This window comes from Sus scrofa, chromosome 12 (genome assembly GCF_000003025.6).
Source record: "Sus scrofa isolate TJ Tabasco breed Duroc chromosome 12, Sscrofa11.1, whole genome shotgun sequence".
Classification (NCBI taxonomy): domain Eukaryota; kingdom Metazoa; phylum Chordata; class Mammalia; order Artiodactyla; family Suidae; genus Sus; species Sus scrofa.
In genome coordinates this window covers 32,137,970-32,157,589 of record NC_010454.4, presented here as the reverse complement: position 1 = coordinate 32,157,589, position 19,620 = coordinate 32,137,970, and the positions used below count along the sequence as shown (strand labels likewise).

The following is a 19,620-nucleotide window of genomic DNA, read 5'->3' as shown; positions in this document are numbered from 1 at the left end:
ACCCCAATTTCATATATAACTTGAAGAACAGAGCTGATTCCTCATGTCAGTTTGAGTACCTGTATCAACCCCTACTTGAGACCATTCTATACCTGGCCTTGCATGTAAGTGAGCCTAAGATCCCTTCTTATGTTCAAGTCCACGAATAAGACCTCAAGATTCCACCATCCAAGACCATGTCCCAGCTCCACCTCTCACCAAACTTCACCACCTCAGGTGCTGGTGAGAATAATGCAGCCACAAGAGAGCTCAGGCATCAAGGTGGCAACTGAAGCAACTGCTGGTGAACACTTTTCCTCCTTGAATCCTTTTATTTTCTTTAGAGCAAAAAAGGCTAGGAATGAATAGCACCAATTTGAATGAGGAGATCCTAGACGCATCTGAATACCCCATGATGAATGCCATACTGCATGCAGACAGAGATTCTCACAGGAGAGAAATAAACCAAAAAATCCTGTGTACCTCTTATTGAAGCAAAACTCAAATTAATATCTTTTCAATAAAAATAATATGCTACATGCCATATTTTTAAAAAATATGACTTGGATCATGTTTGGACTTGCAAACCAAAGAGGCCTAACAGACTCATTCTCACAGAAGGAAAGGTTAGGAAGGAGACTGTGCACAGGGCAAGTGTAAGTCACTCTGTGTTTGTTTGTTTATTTATTTATTTATTTATTTATTTATTTATTTATTTATTGTCTTTCTGTCTTTTTAGGGCCATACCCGCAGCATACGGAGGTTCCCAAGCCAGGGATCCAATGGGAGCTGTAGCCGCAGGCCACGGCAATGTGGGATCTGAGCCACATCTACAACCTACACCACAGCTCATGGTAACATGGGATCCTTAACCCACTGAGTGAGGCCAGGGATCAAACCTGAGTCTTCATGAGTGTCAGTCAGGTTCATTAACCACTGAGTCACAAAGGGAACTCCTTATTTGGTTTTCAATACACTTTCCTTTCCAGAGAGAAAACGCACAGTTTGAGGTATCCCATTAGAATAAATTCCCTGCTGCTGGCTTTACATCCTGAATTTCTATGCCTATTAGTCAAGTTCCATACCATCATATGCAGTGATTAATATTTTTCCCTGAGATTATAAGGCTGTGCCTTTGGCCGTAGAACCTCTTTCCCTCCAAAACTCAGGAGCAAAGTAGGAAATAAGAAGTCTTTTGGTGATGAAAGAGGCAGGTAACTTAGGTAGGGTTCCTGAGTAAAAGTGTAGAGTCAGTCACCCCTCTAATTAGTATATCCTAGGTTGTGAACGATTATCCCTTCAACATCCCCAAACATTCTAGAAGAGAAAATCATTTATTGCATATAAATAATCTTTATCTCAATGGTATGTGCAAAGCAAGTTGGCGTCTGCTAACTGCCAGAGATATCCTGATGCTCTAGAGTTCAGTAAAATGCAGAGCTAGTGAGTAACCGAAAGTCTTCCTCAGTGACATATGGAAAAGAGAAAAACTGAGACATATATGATGAGAAATACTGTTATCACACTATGTGCTTAATGAGGCCAACAGTATTTTTCAAAATGGTTTGAAATCAAAACAGCTCATGATCCTCCAGAGCAAGAATGGGGATAGATTTATTATTTCAAATTCCAGCCAAATAAAGTCAGCAAAGCAGAAAGCAATTGAACATCAGTATGTGTCTCCTAGTCTAAGTGCACTGAGAGTCAGCACTGAAGTAAATGCAACTTCAGCAGGAAATCACCCTCCTGGGTTGCAAGAAATCACATGTGGGAGGGAGCCAGCTTGCAGGGATCAGTCACTTCCAGGGGATGTGGTCAGTCATCCAGCCTCCACCCTCTCCCCTCCCCAGAATGGCAGAAGGAATGAGCATGCACCCTATGGAGGACCTCGCTTCTTAAAAACAAACAAGCAAGTGTTCCTCTAATCTGACCTATGTTCAACAGCTGGTCCCAGTGTGGGGAGAGTGGGAGAAGAAGCCAGGCATCAGGCAAACACACTCGGGGACAATGTACTAGTCTCTGAGGATGGGAAAGCAATAGGCAGGCTGAGTTTTGGTGGTCGTGGCACTTCTGGAGACATCATTCCATGGACACATGGCTCCCAGTTCCCTCCACTAGGATCTTCTGGGATAGTTATGGCAGGCATTCACCATGTTTTTCAAGTAGGTAGGAAATCCACTCTGCAAAGGCAAGAAGACTATCACTTCTATGTCCTCAGTGATCACTTCTGATTCTTCGCAATGTGGCGAAGGCAAAGGGAGGTGGCTTTGGGAATAAGAAATACGGCAATAGGATCCAGAACATCGCCACAGGTAATGACGAAAGGTAAGACACGGGGCACAAGTAAGATTAGACTGGGGGCGGGGGGACACTGTTATAAAATATTGTTGTATATTTTGGCTTTTCCTAATAAAAATTAAGATATTACTGAGACACCATTTTTGAAAATAAAAAAAAAAACCAGGAAATGATATTGGGCTAGGCTGTGAGATTCTTGCAAATAAATGAAAGGACTTGCTATACAGAATTTGTACAGAATTAGGAAATGGTAAGGATCAGGGCTAGAGGCATGTATGTCATCCTTTAGTTGGCACTGAGCGTTGCCCAAGACTTTTCCCTTCTCGGCAGGGTGGGAATACCCATCTCCAATTTTAAAAGGGAAGAAATTAATGGCTTCCCTAGATTACAATCAGAAGCAGGACCAGGATTCAAAATACCATGTGTTTGACACGAAGCCTATGTGTTTTTTCACGCTCCCAGGGAACCTGGTGAACCATCCAGTCAGCAAGTAGGATCAAACAAAGCAGGCTGAAGGTCACCGTGATTCCAGGCTCCTAGGAAGTCTCTAGTGATCTGGGCCACTACTGCCATTCCTCGTTGTTCAGAAAAATAAAAACAAAGATAAAATCAGAGGCTTCCCCAGTCTTGGTTGTCTTCTGAGAGGTCAGCCTGACTCTTCTGTAAGCAGATACAGGGTCGACAGACAACACCGTTTGGACAAGGAGAAGACTATTGCCCCAAGGTTCCAGAGAGTAATCCTCAGAGGAGACGGGGGTGGGGGGGGTGTCTCTGGGAAAAGCAGGGAGGGGCTGGAATTCCAGCTAAAACTTCTTTGTTTTTGGTCCCAGCCTTCATCCTGGGTTTTGGCAACCCCAGTCCTAACCATAGTCACTCAAACAAGCTGCTTCATAAAACGGCCTCATTAGGCCTGAGACAGCACCTGTCTTCAGCCTCACAGCCCCCTGGGCTAAGTCAACATTTGTCTAACACCCTCCTGCCCCTTGAGAGCTCACCTTGGCAGCCCATTTACAGATCCAGTCAGGAACTGGGCAATCCAGATTATCTGAGTAATACATGAAAACTAGAGAGGGAACAAAAAGACAATTCAGGGAAGAAATGTTAGAAAGATACAGCAACAAACCCAGCAAAACTTCCACCTTTATATTCAGGCCCAGGTAGTAAAGAGAGAGGTAAAATGGAATTCAAGCGGACGCCCCCCTCGGCCTTGCCTTATGGGAGACATATACAAATATTCTGGAAAACAGCCAAGGCACATTCTGCTGCTATTTCTTTTTTTTTTTTTTTTTTTTTTTTTTTTGCCATTTCTTGGACCGCTTCCGCGGCATATGGAGGTTCCCAGGCTAGGGGTCGAATCGGAGCTGTAGCCGCCGGCCTACACCAGAGCCACAGCAACGCAGGATCCGAGCCGCGTCTGCAACCTACACTACAGCTCACGGCAACGCCGGATCGTTAACCCACTGAGCAAGGGCAGGGACCGAACCCGCAACCTCATGGTTCCTAGTCGGATTCGTTAACCACTGCGCCACGATGGGAACTCCTGCTGCTATTTCTTAAACACCTGGCAAGGGCTAGACATTTGGATATAGTCTCTCATTTAATTACTTCTCTCATTATTTGTCTTAATCCTAAGGAGTTGATGAAATAAACCTCAGTTTGTAAATGATAAAATGGAGACTCAGAAATGTGGGACGACTCATCCAAGGTGGCAGATCTAACACACAGCAGAACTAAGATCAGATTTTGTCCACCTTCCTAGAGGACAGCAGGGGGCTGCACGGCCACTCCAAGCTTCTGTCCTGTGGCTGAAACTCAAGGCAGGCAGGTCCTGAGTCCCTGGGCTTTTGCTGAACAGAAGCTGCATTCTCAGAGACAGTCCTGACAGCCTTCCTGCCCACCCTCAGCCCAGCATGTTCAGGACCAGCCTGAAATGAGTTCCTATACCTTCTGGTTCACTGAGCTGTCCTAATTCATCGGGACAATGCAAGAATCAGTAAGGAATGGACTGAGTCAAATATAACATCCACCTTGCACTCTACCTAGTCTCTGAGGGTGAATGGAGTCATTTTTTTATGGCAGCAAGTCCAGTCTCTGACCTCAGGGAATAAGCATCCTGCATTCTACTTGCCTTGCAATCAGGTGGCCCTGGCTGATGCACCAGTATGAGGTACCCTGATTTTACCTTTGCTCCCACGGCCACCATCGCTCTGCACAGCCAGCTTCTGTGTGAATTTCTTCACGCGGATGGCGCTCGACTTCTCAGGAAACTGTGGCGCGGAGGTACTCTCTGCCAGTATCACATGGACCTTCTGCCCTTTAAACTCCAGCTCTCGGTGCTGCTGAACAAAGACGTACTACAACCCCAGTCAAGGCACAACATCAGACCAGTATCTCAGATGGGCAGAAGGAGAGCCCACAAGCCAGAAACACAGGGAGGTGATTTTGCTCCCTTGCACTGTTGCTTCACCTCCTGCCCTGTCTGCCTACCTGCCCTGCCAAACCATGGTCCTCTCACCTGAGTATCTCATTTGAGAATATGCATTACTCCCCACCAGGGAATGTTTCCTTGCTGCTTTTCATTATGTGGGGAACCCATTCCTCCTTTCTCCAAGAAAGCAATGACATCCCAGAGGACTGGTCATTTATCAGCTGTGTGATCCCAGGTTGGTTATTCAGCTTTTCTGAGACTCAGTTGCCCTATGCAGGAAAAGGAGTCACACTGCCTGGCAGGTAGGTTTGGTGGGGGCACCAACTTCTCTGCACAAAGGATGATCAGGCAAGGTTACTTATACCTGGCTGGTGATCAGAGGAAGACATATAAATCCTGGGATAATCTGTAGGCAGATGTCCTCCCTAGTTCTGGTTCACCAAGAATAACAAAGCCGTTTCATCTCAGTAAACACTCTCAGAACAACCACTATGTCTATGGTGCTAGTACAGGGAAATAATTTGACCCAAGAAACAAAAGGAATCACCATTTACTGAGACCTGACCATGTGCAAACATCATGTGCTTTACATTCAGCATCAGTACTGATTCTGAGCAAGCCCCCGTGAGTTTCACATAAGTATCTTCATCTTGTAGATGGCAAAACTGAGGCTCAGAGAAGTAAAGAAATTTGCCAAAGATCCCATAGCCCACCTGAAGGGAAGGAACCCGAGTTTGAACCCAGATCTTGCCCTAAAACCTGGTAAGGCTGTCATAGCTGCACAGAATCAACTATTTAATGTGTTCATTAGACTTTCCAATGTCTGAATTTTAGTATTCTCACTAGAAGGAATTAAAAGCCTAAAACAGTCCCAAAAAATTACTGTAACACAATTACACTTCCCACACCATCCACAGCCACAGTCCCAGGCCACTTCAAAGTCTTTATGACACCCGTAGTGCTGTCCTTCCCCCAGGCACTCTGCAGGATGGCCTATCAACTCCACTCTCTATATACTGGCGAGTAAAATTCTTAAAAGATTCAGGGAAGAAATGATGTTGCTTGAGCTCTGGATGTCCTCTCTCACAAGCCTTTTATTTTATTTTTTCCTCACAGAAAATGTCATCCCACAACTTGCTCAGCTCAAGCGGTAGACATCACCTGAAACTCCACTGAGGAAAAATTCACTTCATGTGTTGGGTACCATTTGGCAGAGGTCTTTGAAGAGGTGGAAGGTCCAGCATGCCACACAGTTTGTGTGTGGAGAATCAACAGTTCACTGAGGCCCAGAGAAGTGAAGGGCCTTTTCCAAGGTCACAAAGCAAACCAGGAAACTAGCCCACACCCAACCAAGTATTCCCTCCAAAACTAATGCTCTTTTCTACTACACTGTTCTTTGTTTTCAAAAACTGAACAGCCTTTATTGGAGAGACATATGAGTACATATGACTAAGAGGTCTTTATGGGATTGTGTGGCAGTGGAAAGCTAATGAAACCAAACTTCAGGGAACCCCAAGGGTCCACTCCTGAGAACACAGCCCTACAGTGTCCCTGTGAGGTCAGAGGTGGGGTTGCCCTGGTCCAGGTCACCTTCTACAGACACAGCTGGACCTGGGCCCATGCCTGCCTCTGCCACCCACTAGTGGTGTGAACCTGAGGAGAACCTGAGCAAAGCACTCCACTTCCTTTGCCTCAGGTTTCTTCACATCTGATGGGGATCCTGGCACCTGCCCGGCAGAGTTGTTGCCAGGATGAGAGGAAACCACACAAAATCTAAGGGGTTAAGTAACCATGATTTGCTGAAATACAATCTAACTGTATACAAACTATACAGCAGTCTGTGGGAATTGTGACCAGAAGTAAATCCTTATGGAGTTTATACTCTAGCTGGGGCCAGGGTGAACACATATACACAAACAATACCCACAAACACACCCCAAACTCCCTCTCTTTCTAGAGAGCAGTTATTTGGAATATACAGACTTACAGAATGTTAGAGCTAGACAAGATCCCAGCAATCATCCACTTCAGTGGTTTCCCAACTTCAAAAAAAAAAAAATCCTTTGCTGAACAGATCCCTTATGGAAATTTAAAATACTTAGCTGCTATAATTGAAGAGGACAGTAGAATCAAAGTCTCACCTCTCAACCACGCCCAGCAAATGTCTATCAAACCCTCCCAGACTGGTCCTAAGAGGGCTTCATAGGACCTAGGATTGTCACCTGAAACTCCCCACATCCCATTCAACTGCTTCATCTCATAAACGAGGAAACTGAGAGGAGGAAGCATAGTGTTCACATTCAGTAATCAAGGGAGAATCTCCGAGGGGTCATCCAAAAGGAAGGGGTGATGGAGAAAGCGGTAAACATGAGACCCAAGTTCCAACCCACACTCCGCCATGAGCCACCTGTCCCTGTGGCTCTGTCAGTCACTTTACCTCTCTGGGTCCTCACTTCTTCCTCTACAGATTGAGAGAGTGTATTGTACACGCTTTACAAAAATTTATTTTTTCAGGTCGCCACATCTGTGGCCCAGCAATGTCAAACTGTATAAAACTTCTCAGGAAAGTATAAAGTGCCCTCCTGTGACCAAGAGCTGCAAAGTCTGCACACAGTCAGGCCCAGAAAGCACCCTTTGAGGTCTCAGAACACCACACAAGAAGCAACAGCTTTAGCAGATGCCTCTGCAATCATCAACAGCAAAGTTATCCACCCCTGATGGCCGTACCACCATCGCGTGATGACCATGGGGCAGAGAAACACGTAGAAAGGTGAGTGATGGTGCCCCTTTGGAAAGGATACATCTCTGTTGAACCTGGGAGAAGGGCACTGTACTTCCCAGTAGATCACGGTCTCTCCATTGCAATCTCTTGCATACAGTTCTAAAGAGGATTTAAAAAGAAGTGAATGCATCTGGAAGCCTCTTTGGCTTTAATTAATAAGAAGCTTTTGCATGATGGCCTTTTAAGGAATGATGAATCACTAACATATAAGGCACAGAATTCTAGAAAATGACAGATTCATTACCCCGAAAGCTTACTGCCCAGGGACAGTGTCTAGTAGATATAAAAACACAGTAAAAGTAGATTTTTTTAAGACGGTGGAGGAGTAAGACGTCACACTCACTCCCTCACACAAACACATCCAAAAAAAACCAACAACAACAACAACAAAAAAAAAACGTCTATATGTAAAATGACTCACACAGAACATGAACTGAATGCTGGCAGAGGAACTTAAACCTCCAAAAAGGGCAAGAAACTCTTGACATAACTGGGTAGAACAAAAGAAAAAGAGAGAGAGAGAAAAAAAATCAGGACAGGACTAGCATTCCTGAGAGGAAACTGTGAAAGAGAAAAGGAACCCACATCCAGGGAAGCCACCTAACCAACGGGGAGATCAGCTGAGACAGAGGGACCACAAAGTCACCAAGAAAAGCACAGCAGCTGGACTGAAGAGGGCAAAGTAGAGTGAGAACCACTCAGATCATCTGCACTACTGCCCCAGACACCACAGCCTGAGATGCTCAGGCAGGGGCTGGGCACTGAGACTTATGTTCCAGAGGTCAGTTCTGGGGAGAGGACTAGGGTTGGCTGTTTGGTGACAGCCTGAGAGGCTAAGAGAGTGGTGTGCCATGGACGTGGGAGTGGGGGGCTATGGGCTGAGGAGTGGAATGCCACAGAAGAGGAAACCGGGAGAAGGTCTGGGCCCACAGGAAAAGCAAGGCACATTGCTGGTGAGTGTCAGAGAAGGAGGAGGGGTGGACAGCCATAGGAATCTTCCTGTCCACACACGGGCTCTCAGAGGGCAGGGCACCTCTGGTGCAGGCTACCAGTGGTGAGAAGCCACTTGCTTGGGCTACGAGACACTGGGCGCTTCTTGTGCAAGCTACTGGTGGCTGGGCACCTCTTATGTAGGCTAAGGGCAGCAGGGGCATCAGTGCAATGTGGTGCCTCTTGCATGATCTACAGGCAGCAGGGATGGACTGCAGCAGTCATCTCAGAGGTCAGAGGGAGGCGTGACCTGCCATCACTGGGGGCCTGTGAGTGGGCTCCACCTGAGGCCCCAATCATCTCAGGGGCTGGCAAAAAAAAAAAAAAAAAAATAGTAGGTACAGCAACCAAGCACCACACCTTGTTGCTCTCACTCCCCTGGGAACACACTTTCCCTGCAGCTGTCACTGCCAAATGCTCTGGGCAAGGCCCAGACTCTCCATCACTTTCCCTTCCCAAGACCCTACAACTAGGAGGAGCTGGTTAGCACCTCCTGTGTGGGCTAAGAGGAACAGGCTGCTCCTTGCATTGTCTGAAGGTGGCAGGGGCAAACCACTGTAGTTATCTGACTCAAGTTGTGGGTGAGGCCCACTGCCACTGGGGATCCCTGAACAAGAACCACTTGCAGCCCAAACCACCTCAGAGGGCACCACAGAGGACAATGTGACAGAATACCACCTGTTTTTGCTCTCACTCCCTGGGAGCACACCTGCCCTTCTGCTACCACTGCCAAATGCTCTAGGCAGCACCCAGATGCTGGATCATTGTCCCTTCCCAGGGACCTACAACCAGGAGCAGCTGATGCAGCACCTCCTGTGGGGGCTAAGCAGGATGAGGTGCTGCTTGTATGGTCTGCACGTGGCTGAGGCAAACCACCACAGTTATCTTTGTTTCCAGAGGTGGGCATGACCCACTACCACTAGGGGTCCATGAACAAGCACCACTTGCAGCCCCAATCACTTCAAGGGCACCACAGAGGAGGGCATTGTGACCAGGCACCATCTGTTGTTGCTTTTGCATGCCTGAGAGTGCACTGGCCCTGGACTGCCACTGCTGAATGCTCTGAGGAGTGCCCACACGCTTAATCTCTGTCACTTCCCAGGATTCTGAAACTAGAAGCAGCCTGTGCAGCATCTCCTCTGTGGGCTGAGATGGGGTGCTTCTTGCATGGTCTGCAGGTGACAGTGCAAACCATTACAGTTATCACTGACTCCAGAGGTGGGTGTGGCCTGCTACCACTAGGGGTCCCTGAACAGGCACCACCTGCAGCTCCAATCACCTCAGAGGAGGGCATTGCAATCAAACACTACGTATCTTTGCTCTCAGTCCCATGGGAACACACACACACACACACACACACACACACACACACACACACACCATGCTGCTGCCACTGTCTAATGCTCTGGGCTCCTTGTAAATCTGCCTAAGGCTAATTACCACTTCCCAGGGCCATGCAACTAGGAGTAGCCTGTGCCAGCTTCTTGCAGGTCCTTGACGCTGTTGAAAGCCCAGCAACCAGGCACTGACTACTAGCCCTACTCATTACCTCTTCTCCCTGGAAACACACTCAGCACCCTGGGGATAACAACCTGCTCACACTGAAGAAAGAGACAGAAAATATTCAAACTCCCATGCTGGAAATAAATAGAAATCACCCACAAAATACAAAGGGTTTCTATTTCATAGAAGTAGCCCTCCAAGACTACAGTTTGGCTTCCCTGAACTCATAGAAAAACATAAGCAAGATGAAGAAACTCAGAAACCATTCCCAGTTAAAGGAACAGAATCCATATGAAGCAGAAAACAAGGAAAAGACCTCTGCAGTCTGACAGACATTGAGTTCAAAAGGGAAATAGTGAAAATACTGAAGGAATTAAGGCTGAATATCAAGGAATTAAGAGAAGATACAAACAGTAATGCAGATTCCTTTAGAAAGGAACTAGAAAATATAAGAAGGAACATAGAAAAATTAGAAAATTAGTTTGCAGAGACACAAACTGAGCTACAGCCACTAAAGAGCAAAATGGATAATGTGGAGGAACGAATTAGTGACTTGGAAGATAGAATAATGGAAATTACCCTATCAGGACAGCAGACAGAAGACCAAATGAAAAAACATGAAAGCAATGTAAGAGATCTATGAGATAGCACAAAGTGGGCCAATCTATGCATAGTAAGAATTCCATAAGAGAAGAAAAAGAAAAGGGGATTGAAGAAATTATGGCTGAATAATTCCCAAACCTAAAGGAAACTGATATCACGATACAGGAAGCACAGAGAGCCCCAAACAAGTTGAACCCAAACAGGCCCGCAACAAGACATATTATAATGACAATGGCAAAAGTTAGTTAAAGATAAAAAGGATTCTAAAGGCAGCAAGAGAAAAACAAAGCATTAATTACAAGGGAACCCCCATAAGGCTATCAGCTGATTTCTCTACAGTAACACTACAAGCCAGAAGGGAGTGGCAAGATATAATTGAAATGCTGAAAGGAAAAAAAATTGCAACTTAGGATACTCTATCCAGCAAGGATATCATTTAAAATAGAAGAGGAAATAAATAATTTCTCCAAAAAACAAAAGCTAAAAGAGTACAGCAATAGTAAATCCATTCTAAAAGAAATATTGAGGAGTTCCCGTCATGGTGCAGTGGTTAATGAATCCGACTAGGACCATGAGGTTGCAAGTTTGATCCCTGGCCTTGCTCAGTGGGTTAAGGATCTGGCCTTGGCATGAGCTGTGGTGTAGGTCACAGACATGGCTCAGATCCCGTGTTGCTATGGCTCTGGTGTAGGCCAGTGGCTACAGCTCCAATTCAACCCCTAGCCTGGGAACCTCCATATGCCACAGGAAGTGGCCCTAGAAAAAAAGGAAAAAAGACAAAAATAAAAAAAAATTACAAAATAAAAGAAATATTGAAAGGGCTTCTCCAAATAAAAAAAGAAGTAAGAAGAAATAGGATGGAGGAAACCATGACTGGAAAGCAATTTACTTTAAATCACTTATTTTATCACTTAAATAAACCAGCATACAGATCTAAAAGAGGAAGAAAAAAAAAAACTACTGTAAAAGCAATGATCAACACAAGGAACAGCAAAAGGACAAACATGAAGATGTTAAAAAAGGACTTCAAAATCATAAAATGTGGGAAAGGAGAATAAGAAAATCTAGACTCTTCTTTTTTTAATAATGTGTTTGAGCCTATATGACTATCAGGCTAAAGCAAGCAGATACAGGAAGAGGTTAACATACTTAAAAAACAGGGCAGCCACAAATCAAAACCAAACATTACATTCACAAAAACTAAAAAGAATAGTACTCAAGCATAAAATAAATGGAAATCATCCAACCAAAAAAGAAAGGAGAAACCTAGAATCAACTGGAAAACAAGATTTAAAATGGCAATAAATACATATCTATCAACAATCACCTTAAATGTCAATGGACTGAATGCTCCAATCCAAAGACACAGAGAGGCAGATAGATAAAAAAGCAAAAACCTACAATCTGCTGTCTACAAGAGACTCACTATAAGGCAAAGGACACATATAGATTGAAAGTGAGGTGATGGGAAAAGATATTTCATGCCAATTGACAAGACAGGAAAGCAGGAGTTGCAATACTCATCAGACAAAATAGACTTTAAAATGAAGGCCATAAAGAAAGACAAAGAAGGACACTATTTAATGGTTAAAGGATCCATTCAAGAAAAGGATATTACACTTGTCAATGTATATGTCCCTAATATAAGAACACCTAGATCCTACAAAAAAAACAAACAGACATAAAAGAAGAAATTGATGGGAAGACAATCATAGTAGGACACTTTAACACCCCACTCACATCAATGGACAGATCTTCTAGACAGAAAATCAATAAAGCAACAGAGATCCTAAAGGACACAATATAAAAGTTAGACTTCATTGACATTTTCAGGGTATTACATCCAAAAATATCAGAATATATATTCTTCTCAAGTGCACATGGAACATTCTCAAGGATCGATCACATACTGGGGCACAAAGCTAACCTCAACAAATTAAGAGTATAGAAATTGTTTCAAGTATCTTCTCTGACCACAATGGCATGAACCTCAAAATTAACCACAGGAAAAGAAATGAGAAAAAACTAACTGCATGGAGACTAAACAACATGCTACTAAAAAACCAATGGGTCAATGAGGAAATCAAGAAGGAAATTAAAAAATACCTCGACATGAATGATAATGAAGACACAAGTGGTTGTGTCTTCCCAAATCTATGGGATGCCACAAAAGCAGTGCTCAGAGAGAAATTCATAGTGATACAGGCCTTCCTCAAAAAAGAAGAAAAATCTCAAATTGACAACTTAAACCACCACCTAAATGAATTACAAAAGGAAGAACAAACAAATCCTAAAGTCAGCAGAAGGAAGGAAATCATAAAGATCAGAGAGGAAATAAATGAAATAGAGAATCAAAAAACAATAGAAAAAAATTAATAAAACCAAGAGCTGGTTCTTTGAAAAGGTAAACAAAATTGACAAACCTCTGGCCAGACTCACCGAGAAGAAAAGAGAAAAAACCCAAATAAACAAAATAAGAAATGAAAAGCAGAAAACACAACAGATACTTCAGAAATACAAAAAACTGTTAAGAGAATACCATGAACAATTGTATGCCAAGATATTTTACAACCAAGAAGAAATGGACAACTTACAGCCTGCCAAAACTGGATCAAGAAGAAATAGATCAACTGAATAGACTGATCACTAGAAATGAAATTGACCATGTAGTGAAAACCACTCCCTATAAATAAAAGTCCAGGACCAAATGGTTTCATGGGTGAATTCTGCCATAAACACAAAGAAGAATTTATACCCATCCTCCTTAAACTTTTTCAAAAGGTTGAAGAAGAAGGAAAACTCCCAAAGACATTCTATGATGCCACCATCACCCTAATATCAAAACCAGACAAAGACACCGCCAAAAAAGAAAATTATGGGCCAATATCTTTAATGAATATAGACACAAAAATTCTCAAGAAAATATTAGCCAACTGAATCCAACAACATATCAAAAAGATCATATACCATGACCAAGTGGGATTCATCCCAGTTTCACAGGGATGGTTCAACATATGCAAATAAATCAATGTCATACACCACATTAACAAAAGAAAAGTCAAAAACCGCATGGTCATCTCAATAGATGCAGAAAAAGCATTTGACAAAGTCCAACATCCATTCATGATCAAAACACTTACAAAAGTGGGTATAGAGGGAACATACCTTAACATAAGAAAAGCCACTTATGACAAACCCATAGCCAATACAATACTCAATGGAGAAAAGCTGAAAGCCTTCCCACTAAAATCTGGAACAAGACAAGGATGCCCACTCTCACCACTGTTATTCAACTTAGTATTGGAATTCCTAGCCACAGCAAACAGACAAACAAAAGAAATAAATGGCATCCAAATAGGAAGAGAAGAGGTAAAACTGTCACTGTATGCAGATTACATGATACTATATATAGAAAACCCTAAGGACTCAACCCTACAACTACTTGAACTGATCAACAAATTCAGCAAAGTAGCAGGATATAAGATTAAATTTGGAAATCAGTCACATTTCTCTATACTAACAATATAATATTGGAAAAGGAATATAAAAATACAATACCTTTTAAAACCACACCCCCAAAAAATCAAATACCTTGGAATTAACCTGACCAAGGAGGTGAAAAATTTATATGCTAAAAATTATAAAACATTAATCAAGAAAATTAAAGAGGATTCAAAGAAATGGAAAGATATTCCATGCTTCTGAGCTGGAAAAACTAATATTATAAAAATGGCCATACTACCCAAAGCAATCTACAGATTCAATGCAATCCCTATCAAATTACCCATGACATTTTTCACAGATCTAGAATAAACAATCCATAAAGTTACGTGGAACCAAAGACCCATAATTGCCAATGCAATCCTGAGGAACAAAAACCAGGCAGGTGGCATAACTCTCCCAGATTTCAGATAATATTACAAAGCTACAGTAATCAAGGCAGTGTGGTACTGGTACCAAAACAGACATATGGACCAATGGAACAGAATATAGAACCCAGAAATAAATCCAGACACCTACAGTCAATTTATCTTCAACATAGGAGGTAAGAATATAAAATGGGAAAAAGTATTTTCAGCAAGTGGTGCTGGGAAAACTGGACAGCTACTTGTAGGTCAAGGAAACTGTAACACACTCTCACACCATGCACAAAAATAAACTCAAAATGCTTAAAGACTTTAATGTAAGACAAGACACCATCAAACTCCTAGAAGAAAACATAGGCAAAACATTCTCTGATATCAACCTTACAAATGTTTTCTCTAGTCAGTCTCCCAAAGCAACAGAAATAAGAGCAAAAATAAACCAATGGACCTAATCAAACTGAGAAGTTTTTGCATAGCAAAGGAAATCATAAAAAAAAATACAAAAAGACAACTTAGAGAATGGGAGAAAATAGTTTCAAATGATGCAACTGACAAGGGCTTCATCTCTAAAATATACAACTTGTACAACTCAACAGCAAAAAAGCCAACAACCCAATGGAAAAATGGGCAAAAGACCTGAATACACATTTCTCCAAAGAAGATATACAAATGGCCAACAAGCACATGAAAAAATGCTCAACATCCCTGATTATTAGAGAAATGCAAATCGAAACTACTATGAGGTACCACCTCACGCCCATCAGAATGTCCATCATTAATGAGCCACAAATAATAAATGCTGGAGAGGGTGTGGAGAAAAGGGAACCCTTCTCCACTGTTGGTGGGAATGTAAGCTGGTACAACCACTATGGAAAACACCATGGAGATACCCTAGAAAACTATACATAGTGCTACCATATGACTCAGCAATCCTACTCTTGGGCATATATCCAGACAAAACTTTCCTGAAAAAGATACATGCACCCCTACGTTCATTGCAGCACTATTCGCAATAACAAAGACATGGAAACAACCCAAATGCCTATCAACATATGATTGTATTAAGAAGCTGTGGTTTATATACACAATGGAATACTACTCAGCCATAAAAAAGAACAAAATAATCCATGCAGCAACATGGATGGAACTAGAGACTCTCATACTAAGTGAAATAAGTCAGAAAGAGAAAGAAAATACCACATGATATCACTTATAACTGGAATCTAATATATGGCACAAATGAACATTTCTACAGAAAAGAAAATCATGGACATGGAGAACAGACTGGTGCTTGCCAATGGGAAGGAGGAGGGAGTGGGAAGGACTGGGAATTGGGGGTTAATAGATGCATACTATTGCCTTTGGAAAGGATAAGAAATGGGATCCTGCTGTATAGCACTAGGGACTATGTCTGGTCACTTGTGATGGAGCATGATCAGGTGAAAAAAAAGAATGCATACATTTATGTGTAACTGGGTCACCTTGTTGTGCAGTAGAAAACTGACAGAACACTGTAAACCAGCTATAATGGAAAAGAAAAAAATATTAACTAAAAACCCCCAAAGTTATGACTTTTTCTTGTTTGAATGGAAGATATTTTTAAAAATAAATAGTTTTGAGTTCCCGTCGTGGCTCAGTGGTTAACGAATCCGACTAGGAACCATGAAGTTGCGGGTTCAATCCCTGGCCTTGCTCAGTGGGTTAGGGATCCAGCGTTGCCGTGAGCTGTGGTGTGGGTCACAGACAAGGCTCAGATCCCGAGTGGCTGTGGCTCTGGTGTAGGCCGGTGGCTACAGCTTCGATTGGACCCCTAGCCTGGGAACCTCCATATGCAGCGGGAGCAGCCCAAGAAATGGCAAAAAGACAAATAAATAAATAAATAGTTCATAGACATTGCATACTAAAATAATTAAATAAATGAATAAATAAACAGTAAAAGTAAAAGAACCCAACAAAACTCATTCCTTGTATACCACAATCAACATTCTCAGAATGCAGTGAAATGAAATTAATTTTCAAGTTTAAATACCAGAGTAACCACTAGATGTCACTAGAACACCAATAGTTTTGCTGTTGTGCCTTTAGCCACCGCCCCTCAACCCCTTTTAGACTTCCTGCTCTATTACAGGTAGTCTGGGAGTGAGTCACCCAGTCTGGTGTATTCAGCCAGGAAATAAAGGTTCAAGAGCGGGCAGTGTCCTTCCTAACAGCTAAAAAATGGCTTGACCGTGTCTCTCTAATTTTCTTGCCTCTTTCCATGTTGCTTTATATCACAGCTACAGGGACCAAATCTGCTTAATATCCATCACACTACTGCATGCAAAAAGCATCGTTCCTGACAGGCACAGCCTCTGCCCTCAAACTCTGCAGGAAGCTTCTATCTAACCATTTTGAGAAGGAGCTACACCAAGGCTGCTGAGGGAACAGAGTCCCTTGAGGAGATACTGAGGGTGGAATTTATTAATTTAGCTTTTGAGAAAGGAAATTCTAGTATAATAGACCCTGGAGTAAAGTTTGCCAGCCCATTTGTACAAGAGGTTTAAGATGCCTTTGAGGAGTTCCCATCATGGCTTAGTGGTTAACGAATCCGACTAGGAACCGTGGGGTTGAGGGTTCAATCCCTGGCCTTGCTCAGGGGGTTGAGGATCTGGGTCACAGAAGCGGCTCAGATCCTGCGTTGCTGTGGCTCTGGCGTAGACCAGAGGCTACAGCTCCGATTGGACCCCTAGCCTGGGAACCTCCATATGCAGTGGGAAGCAGCCCAAGAAATGGCAAAAGAGACCAAATAAAAAAAAAAATGCCTTTGAAAGGAAGGGGAGGACTGGACATCTGTTGCTTTTGCCTGCTTAGCTTTGTCTTTCCACTTGTTGGACCAGTATCCCATTGTCCTTCAGGGTGTTATATTTCCCCTCCTTCACTGTGCAGTTTAAGCTGGACTGATGTGGCCTAAATATCAGGATGGAAAATTGGGCCAGACATGGCTGTGGTGATTAGGTCAGGGCTGGCACATCTGGCCAGATTCTTGGCTTGCCATGCTAGCAAATTTAGCTCAAAAAGTGGTTTCGTGAAGGCTCTCAAGTAGCACGTAGGAGATCAAGGAGGATTAGAGTTAAGTTTAAAACATCAAGATTGTTCCAGAGAAGCCAAACTGCTGCTGCCACTGGACTCTACTCCATGGCATGAACTACTGATGCCAAGTCCCACACATCAGAGGTTCTGCCAATATCTATAGCACTCGCCTGAACCACAGCTACCTGGGAGGTGGACAGAGAACATCTACCTTCTCCCTTGAATAGGTAGCATCACAGCTCGCCCAAGATAGGAAGGGTATTTGACAACAGTAAGGGACCCAAAACTATGACATACGTGCCCAGGAAGTAAACACATGGTCCACGCTGAGGTGAGGTGATGAGTGTCAATCCTGGGACCTTGGGGGCATCAGTAGGAAAGTTCTTATTCCTCTAGGTTACATACATGGTCAGAATGTATGCCTGCATCTCTGGTGGCCATCTCTGCTGTGACACAAGAATCTGCCTGAGAAGTAAGTCAACACAGAAGAAATCAGAGTCAAGATGGAGAAATGAAGTATTGAATCCAACCATCCTGGAAGCCAGACCTTCATGTCCTTTTCAATGCCAGTAAAGGCTGGTTTCTTTCTTGTTGTTAGCTTTTGGTTACTTGCAGCCAAGTGTCCTGACCACAGCGAGGGTCTGTCAGAGTCTTTGTGCCCCTGGGCTAGCTGCAGATCTAGTCCACTGTGACTGGCATGGAAGAGGCCAGTTTCTGCTCTCTGTGGCTCTACGTGGCAGGAGGATTCCCTAGCTAATGCTGCTTACAACTCCCCATCACCTAGAGGGAAAATCTAAGAACTGTACCTGGTGGCCAGCCTAGGCGCTTAAACAGCTGAACCATCTTCCCACTCTAGTTCCAGATTCTCTCACCCCAATAATTGAAAGGAACCTAATTGCTCACAGTGTTTTTAACATTTCATGTTGTTTCATGCCTTCCTTACTTTACTCATGCTGTTTCCTGTGCTTCAAATGCACTTAAACCACTCACACCCTCACCTCTCAGGTCCTCACATACGTGTGTTCTTGCCGTCTCTAAAGCCTCGATTCAACTTCTAAAACAAAGCTTAGGTACCACCTCCTCCAAGAAGCCTTCCGTGGCCACCTAGGTACACGGGATGACAATGAACTCATAGCAGGGAGTAAGTTAGCCCTCAGAGCAAACTGGAGAGTGAATCTAATAGGATGCAAGGAGCAGGTCTAAGAAGAGCAAAGTCACATTTTAGCCTTGTGCTTTAAAGGCTTATGCCAAAATTTAAAATGAAAAATAGTAGATATTACACTTCTTGCTTTCTAATGGCTAGAATATATAATAGATGCCACTTCTAACTGATTTTTTTAAATTATAGATTTCACTTACCTTTAACAAATTCATCCCAGTTTTTTCTATAGTTGAGGTCCAAATAGACATTTATAACTATATCCGGTGAGCAAGTCTCCAGAACGCCAAAGACCTTATATTCATAATGTCCAGTTGACTATAAAAACACAAGAGACAGAAACAACCTGTTGATTCCCAAGTTGAGATCACACAGCATGTGAAAAACAGCGGTTCATGCAACTGTTGCTGTTGAGCACCTCCTCTGTGGTCTTGGTGACGCAGTGGTGAAAAAGCAGATGAGGATCCTGCTCTCATGGGTTTTAGATGACCTGAGGCATCAATGCTGGTGAGAACTATGTGCTATCCAGGTAATTAATGTAGGATAAAAGAGGGGCTATGTGATAAATGATGCCTGGATTTGGAAGGCAAGGGATTCAATATTATCAAGTGGTCAGGAAAGGCCTCTAAGAAGGATAATATTTATCAGAACAGTTTGTTCTAAATATTAGAAAGACCTTTCCATGGGAAGATGAGGAAAGTCATTCCTGCTGGGGAGAGGGCTTTTGGGTGATGAATAGGCTGGTCCAGAGAACCATGATGGGGGAGAATGATCCCTGGAGCTTTGTAAACCAGAGTTCAGAGAAAAAAGACTTCAAATAGAGGAGATTTTTTTTTTTTTTAGGGCTGCACCTGCAACATGTGGAGGTTCCCAGGCTAGTGGTCCAGTCAGAGATGTAGCCGCCAGCTTACACTAGAGCCACAGCAACGCAGGATCCGAGCTA

The 19,620-nt window shown here is 43.2% G+C and overlaps 1 protein-coding gene across 1 annotated transcript in view; it reads right to left on the bottom strand.

Moving 5' to 3' along the window:
• The window catches only part of LOC100621260 (phosphatidylcholine transfer protein), a 34,679-nt gene continuing 16,627 nt past the window's right edge, over positions 1,569 to 19,620 (bottom strand). The window contains exons 2-6 of the mRNA XM_005668954.3: positions 18,878 to 18,995; positions 7,507 to 7,586; positions 4,460 to 4,631; positions 3,273 to 3,340; positions 1,569 to 2,159 (exon numbers count right to left, since the gene is read on the bottom strand). Of these exons, the coding sequence (XP_005669011.2) occupies positions 2,094 to 2,159; positions 3,273 to 3,340; positions 4,460 to 4,631; positions 7,507 to 7,586; positions 18,878 to 18,995 (504 nt within the window). The 3' untranslated portion in view covers positions 1,569 to 2,093. The remainder of the gene's footprint in view (positions 2,160 to 3,272; positions 3,341 to 4,459; positions 4,632 to 7,506; positions 7,587 to 18,877; positions 18,996 to 19,620) is intronic.